The sequence below is a fragment of the Sinocyclocheilus anshuiensis genome, unplaced genomic scaffold, assembly GCF_001515605.1.
Source record: "Sinocyclocheilus anshuiensis isolate Anshui unplaced genomic scaffold, SAMN03320099.WGS_v1.1 scaffold469, whole genome shotgun sequence".
In the NCBI taxonomy this organism is placed as follows: Eukaryota; Metazoa; Chordata; class Actinopteri; order Cypriniformes; family Cyprinidae; genus Sinocyclocheilus; species Sinocyclocheilus anshuiensis.
In genome coordinates, this window is record NW_015537995.1 from 2,022,891 (window position 1) to 2,030,588 (window position 7,698).

General features: G+C 39.6%; 1 protein-coding gene across 1 annotated transcript in view; it reads left to right on the forward strand.

Moving 5' to 3' along the window:
• Positions 1-3,150: 3,150 nt before the first annotated feature.
• The window catches only part of LOC107676242 (VPS10 domain-containing receptor SorCS1-like), a gene marked incomplete at its 3' end in the record, with an annotated part of 43,678 nt that continues 39,130 nt past the window's right edge, over positions 3,151-7,698 (forward strand). Inside the window, exon 1 of the mRNA XM_016470753.1 lies at positions 3,151-3,302. Coding sequence (XP_016326239.1) covers positions 3,151-3,302 — 152 coding nt within the window. The remainder of the gene's footprint in view (positions 3,303-7,698) is intronic.

The following is a 7,698-nucleotide window of genomic DNA, read 5'->3' on the forward strand; positions in this document are numbered from 1 at the left end:
CTCCACAGGGTAGCATCCACATCAGTTGGAGCCGGGGCCGGTGGGTTAATGGGTGAACGAAACACAGGTTTTAATTTGGAAACATGAAAAACCGGATGAATTCTCCTGTATACCGGAGGAAGTTTGAGGCGAACTGCCACTGGGCTAAGGATTTTAGTGACAGTGAATGGGCCAATATTTTTCGGAGCAAGCTTATTACAAATGGTGCGGAGAGGAATGTTCTGAGTAGAAAGCCACACTTTTTGACCAATGACGTATTCGGGAGGCTTAGACCGGTGGCGATCGGCCTGGGCCTTGGTGTGCGCCTTCACCTGGAGGAGAGCCGATCTGCGCATACTCTGTCAGAGACTACGTCCATCGGGAGGTCATGAATGTGAAAGACGTGGTCAATGACAGTAACCGCTGTCTCCCTGGCAGAAGGAAGTTTAGGCAGGGGAATAAAATGGGCTGCCTTCGAGAACCGGTCCACCATGTCTGTAAAAAACGTCTGTAAAAATTGTCAAAGCCCAGAAACCTCTGCAGGGCCTTGCGGGAATCTGGAGTTGGCCAATCAACCACAGCCTAAATCTTGTTGGGATCCATGCGCACCCCCTCGGATGAAACAATAAACCCCAAAAACAGGACCGACGGTGCATGAAAAACGCATTTCTCCGCCTTGACAAAAAGCCCATTCTCAAGCAGCCTCTGAAGCACTCGCCTGACGTGCTGAATATGCTCCTGGGGAGACGAAGAAAAAATCAATATGTCATCCAGGTAAACATATATGAACTGATCGACCATGTCTCTCACCACATCATTGATGAGTGCCTGGAAGACTGCGGGGGTGTTAAACAGCCCGAACGGCATAACCAAATATGTAAAATGCCACCTGGGGGTATTAAAAGCGGTCTTCCACTCATCCCCCTCCCTGATGCGGACCAAATGATAAGCGTTGGGAAGATCCAACTTCGTAAAAAAGGAAGCTCCCTGCAGCCGCTCGAAGGCCGAAGACATCAACGGCAAAGGATACGTATTCTTTGCCGTGATGTTGTTCAACCCTTGATAGACAATGCAAGGCCGCAGAGAACCATCCTTCTTACCCACGAAGAAGAATCCCGCCCCAGCAGGGGAAGAGGAAGGGCGGATGATCTTGGCTGCAAGAGAATCAGAAATATATTTCTCCATGGACAAGATCCAACTTCGTAAAAAAGGAAGCTCCCTGCAGCCGCTCGAAGGCCGAAGACATCAACGGCAAAGGATACGTATTCTTTGCCGTGATGTTGTTCAACCCTTGATAGACAATGCAAGGCCGCAGAGAACCATCCTTCTTACCCACGAAGAAGAATCCCGCCCCAGTAGGTGAAGAGGAAGGGCGGATGATCTTGGCTGCAAGAGAATAAGAAATATATTTCTCCATGGCCTCTCTTTCAGGAACCGAAAGCAAATATAACCTGCCTTTAGGCGGAGAAGTCCCTGGCAATAAATCTATAGCACTGTCATAAGGACGATGCAGAGGCAGAGTAGCTGCTCGAGACTAACTGAACACTTCTCTCAGGTCTAGGTACTTCTCAGGCACGTTAAGCAGGTCCAATGGTTCCTCCTGTAACACAGAACAAGAAACAGAAGAACAAGCAGACAACAAACAAGACGCATGACAAAAGTTACTCCAAGAGCAAACAGTGTTCTCTTCCCAATTAATATGAGGATTATGACGGGCCAGCCAAGGATGTTCAAGGACCACGGGAACTAGAGGAGAGTCAATTAACAGGAGAGAGATCTCCTCAGTGTGATTACCAGAGGTGATGAGTTTGATGACACCAGTACTCTGGGTGACAGATGGCATAACTTGACCACCGAGAGCTTGAACAATATGGGACGCGGAAGCTTAACCACGGGAATGTCAAGCTGATAGGCAAAAGCAGCGTCGATGAAACTTCCCTCCACTCCCGAGTCCAACAAGGCCTGGCAGTTGTGGAATTTATTGGCCCATTGTAGTCTGACCGGAAGGAGAGTAGCAGAAGAGGATTTTTCGAGAGACACACCACCTGTTAATAACCTCTGGTCTATTGATGGGCTTGGGCTTTTACCAGGCAATTGGTAACAAAATGACCAGCCACTCCACAATAAAGACACAGTCCATTGTTTCTCCGGAGATCCTTCTCCTCCCTGGTCAGTCGGGTTCTGCCCACCTGCATGGGTTCCGGATCGAGAGTGGCACTGACCGTAACATGAGAAGCGTCTGCCAAATGAAAATGAAAACTGACATGTGCGTTGATCACGGCATTGCAGACAATTATCCACATGAATCGCCAGTTCGATCAAACCATCCAGACAAGTGGGCAAATCCAAAGCGAAGATCTCCTTTTGGATATGGTCAGCCAACCCATGCAGGAAACGGTCCCACTGTGCCTCCTCGTTCCATTTGCTCTCCGCCGCCAGAGTGCGGAAATCAATAGAACAGTCCATAACCGAGCGGTTGCCTTGTTGTAAATCCGCCAACTCCCGGACTGCCTCCCGACCCGAGACCACTCGATCAAACACTCTCTTTAATTCTTCGGTAAATGACTGGAACGAGGAGCAGCAAGGATGTTGATTTTCCCAAACCGCTGTTCCCCACAGAGCAGCGCGTCCAGATAAGAGAGTAATCATTAATGCCACCTTAGATCGCTCCGTAGGAAACGACGTGGGTTGAAGTGTGAAAAACAAAGAGCATTTAGTCACAAAAGCTCGACATAGTTGTGGCTCACCGGAATAGGAGGCAGGTGGGGGCAGACGAGGCTCGCCATGATGATCCACTCACTCATATGAATGGGGAACAGGCGGTGGGACTGGCACAGTGGGTGCTCCGGCTGTATCCGTCTTGAGTTGCCGGAGCTGTGCAGTTACCTCGGACACCTGCGCCACCAAGGCTTGCACCGCACGACCTGTTGCCATGATCTGTTCCTCCTGTTTATCCAAACGAGCCTGGTTACTGGTAAGGAATTCTCCCCATTCAATTCCACTTGCTGAATCCATCCTGGTCGGATCGTTATGTCAGGATATTTTAGGAAAAGACTCGAGATTCAGATGCAAGTGAACAAAAGTTTATTTTCTGAAGACAAAACAGCAATAGCATAGAGAAAACAGGAAAGTAGTGGGTGCAGAAAACTCCTCAGCAGCGCAGGGACTACAATGGGCAGTAGACAGAGATCCCGGACAACAGTCAAAGGAACACAAATTCCACAGAGAAAAGCAAGAGCTCCTCACAGTGACAGTTTAGTCCAACATAGTCCAACAGTTGGAGCCGAGTGCAGCAACAGGAGAACACTGAACAAAGAACGAGAGTGAGCAAACAACGATCCGACAGGGAATGAACAACAAACAACTTCAGTGATCACGAGTTGCCCGGCAACACAGGTGACAGCAAAACACACACACAGACACACACAAAAACAGAGAAGGGATCCACAGACCTGCGAACTGTGCAGTATGTATGAGTGCAGATACCGCTAGTCTAAAACAACTCAACGAAAAGTGCTTTTCATTTCAATAACAGCTTTCAATGAGATCTTTCTGATCTGTAATGAGGTGACCAGCGCTTTCTGGGCTTCTGAAGGTCGTCACATTATTCTGGCACAAAAAATGCCTCAGTTCTTGTAACTTACAATCTTTAAACACTTATGGCAACTGCTTTGATTTATTTCAAATTCCTCAGAATAGTAACAAAACTACTTTATGTACTTGGAGTTTATCTTTTTAGTTTAACTGTGTTGCTATTTATCGTCCTTAAGTGGTCTCAGGGTCATGGCCTGAGCTTGATTTCTGGTCAGGACACATGGTTGTTGTTTTTGTGATGTGGCTAAACCGCAGTACAAGCAAGTGTAAGACTAACTTCTGTTGAGCCCTTGAACAAGACGCTTAACCCCAGGTTACTCCAGAGGGGCTGATTGTGTCAACATTCTCCATTGCATTACGATCTGTAGCGTGAAAGATTAACTACAGTGTTACCACCGTTGATGAATCGCCTTTAGTTCTTTGAATTGCCAAGCTTTCGATGTGCAACCAGGGATGACTTATACTATCTTTGCAATGACAATTTCAGTTTTGCATAAGGTTTGAAATGGGTTTGGGTCATTAATGGACTTTTGTAGTTGAAAATCCGTAACTACACTGGAAGAAAAGGTGTAGGAATGACCATTTTTACTCAAAAATTTATAGTAAATTTTACAAGCAATTAAAATGAAACCGCAAGTAACACATTGAATTAGATATGGAATTTTAAAGTAAAACAATACAATTTTATTTATTTATTTATTTATTTTTTGTAAAACTTATTCTGATAATCTTATTTACAAATTAGAACATATATATATAAAAAAAATACTGTAAATTTTCTTCCAGGACATTATCCATTAATTTTACGGACATTTCTTTTAACTCTAAAACACAACACAATGCAGTGCAGTGCAAAATTAAAAATAAAAAAAAAATGTAAAAAAGTATTTCATATCAATACAGTACATTGTGCCCTGGTTTCCGGGTATTTTGTTTTTTTTTTGCTAAAACATGCAATATGGGCTTATTGACAGGATCTAATGTAAAAGTGTACTTGGTTATGCACAGCTATATAACGGTAATAAATAAATAAATAAAAATTCCCCAAAAATTCTTGCATATATTATTTATATTATAAATGGTCATTTGTATGGGTACAGTTATATACTGTAGATATATCTGCAATTTTTCAAGTTGCAGCTGTCCCAGAGCAAACAAACTGAAAGTATTAATTATGATTTTATAATGAGTAAATTATTTTCAGTCATTTAAAAGTTTAGCTAACAAGTTTTTAATTAATTGCAGGTATTAACATGACCAATTCAAGCTATTAATTCAATATACAGTATAAACTTGAAAGGATTCAGATGGCACTTTACAAAAAGGTAAACATACTTAACATGAATTGACAATGAAAAATTCTTCTAAAACATTTGTTACTCATTTATTATTATTATACTCATTGTCAATGCCAATGCATTGACTTACCTAACATTATGTAATGGGACCTTATTGTAAAGTGTTACCAGGATTCATAGAAATTCAAACATCTCTAAAGTTGTTCATACCTACAGTTCTTACATTTTAGATACTGACAATACATCCATATTGTACATTTTAGTATTTATACAAAAATATGAATATGTATATTTTCTAAAACTGAACTTTATTGCAATGTCATTAGATCACTTTGCGTTGTCTAAATAAGACCTAATGAGCTTATTTAAATTTCCAAGAGCATCCTGATAAACGTTTGTGAACCCATGTTTAACAAGTCATTTTGTTTTTCAATCTGCAATGTATAGCAAATCGGCAGGACTTAAGTGCATGCTTTCTTGTCATTGTGCTTTACATTGAAGCATTGAACTGAAAGGGCCTTGCGTGTGTTGTAAGTTGGTGAATGTGATTTCACCAAGTACAACATGTTCCTGGATCAACATCCTTGTTGATCCTGGAACAACATTCCAATCAACCAATCAGAATTGAGGGATACGTTTTCAAGAAATGTCCGTTTTAGGCTTATAGTCAGGGTTAGATGCTTCTACACCCTTGTTATTCACCTATCATTTCCCTCTGATTTTAGGAATAAATTATGGGTAGGGTTAGGTTTAGGGGTAGGGATTGGGTTAGGTCTATATTTTTGGATAGTAATGTTGATCCAGGAACAACAAAAATGTTGATCCAGGAACATGTCTTACTTGGCAAAATCACGGCGACCGTTGTAAGTCGCTCAGATAAAAGAGCTAAATGACTGTTTCTGCTCTGTTTACAATACTGAGAACCTTAATTTCATCTCAGTGGACCTTCCTGAGTCTGGAAAATGACATATATTTAGTTAATAACCAACAAATGCTACATAGAGCACCAGAGACAAAGCTGTATCCTCTGAAATGGCCGTGTTTGTTTATGTAGATGTCAGGGAAGTGTCTGTTGTTCCCCTAACAGTCAACAGAGGGCATCCTCTCTGGAATTCCCTGTTTATCAGAAGCTTGTTACCATAGTAACCACACACCTGTGTTGCATTTAGAGCTCATTAGTCAACCGTTAAATGCTCCCTTTGTTTCAACGGTCATTTGTGAAGTATTATTTGTAGGATTAATGTGATCCTGACCAGCTGTCTTTGTGTATTCTGTTTAATTCTCCTGTTATGGAACATTGTTGTGTTGACCTAGTCTGTCTCTTGGATTTTATTCTCATTTTGTTGCACCGATGTAGTGGCTTATTGATATGTTGACAAAATAATTAATAAAGTCGAAGAAAAAAAAGTGTTACTTTTGGCCTGTAGTTTTTTTAGTTGGAACTGGTATTGTATTGTCTAGAAACTGCTGAGTTTCTAGTATACAGAACTCAGAATGTTGAAAGTTGAAAATGAAAAGTCAGTTAGCAAAGTCTCATTAATGTTAAAACTTTACACTGAGCGATGACAGATTCCTGAGATAAAACTCTCTGTGTCTTTCCTCAGCTTTGACTGATGGTCTCTTTTCTTTAACTTCCGCCATACTGTAAGTTTAATTAAAAGCTGACATTTTGTGTGAATACCACTGAGCATGAGGATGATGGGCTTTTTAACTAAATCTAAATATTTGCTGATGTAAAAAGTATTAAATTCTATATCAACAAGATTTGATAAGATATGAGTTAATGAAAGCTCATTACATAAAATGAAATGATAGATCCTAATTGCTTTATGTGGATAAAAAAGGTTGAAACTATGAATTAAATCTATTAAAATAAACTTCTGTTATGATGTGCTATAGATTTTTTTTTCATAAACAAATTTGATGCAAAATCAAAGTAAAATCAATTATTAATTTATTAATAAATGCATTTATTTATTTTTCTTCATCCAACACAGTCTCATGGCAGTTCATAACTATTTTATTTTTTGGATGTGTTTGGAAATTTGGAAATACAAATATGTATTTGTACGATCTCATTTGTATGTTTTTGTACAATCGAATTACATTCCAGTGATGGTTATGGGATAGGGTGGGGTTGAGGGTGGACCTTCATTTTCTAAAAATCATGTTTTCATACAATTCACACTGAGAGCAGTACATGATAGATGATTATATCCTGACAGAAAATTTCCTGAAATTTCCTAGATTTCAAGAGTCTGAAATGTAACATATTGTGAAGTAGGCTATTTATGACAATTTAACATAAAATGCATACAATAGAATCAAAGATTATCAAATGTTTGTAGATGAAGATTAACGCAGATGTTAAATAGTATGCTTTAAATTGCATGTTTATCACTCCATTGAACTTCAGAATTAATATCTGTAAAGTCTTTTTTTTTTTTTTTTAAGAATTAGATTGTACTAAACTAGGCAAAAAAAACAAACATGTTTATAGTGTTGCAAAGTACACTGTCATTTGAATTTAATACAGATTAAGTGTTTTAAAAATCCTTTAAACTAAATTACTTTAATTTAAATTCAGTCACATTTAATTTTAGCCAAACTACTTATTAAAAGTACATTATAGTATTTTTTATTAAAATACACTTTAATAGATTGTTGAAATGCATTTTAAATATAGTTGTAAATATAGTTTCAGAAACATGGCTTTTCATACCACTGCTATGCTGATGACACTCAACTCTATCTCTCATTCCATCCTGATGATCCGACGATAGCTGCTCGCATCTCAGCATGTCTAACAGACATTTCTTGTTGGATG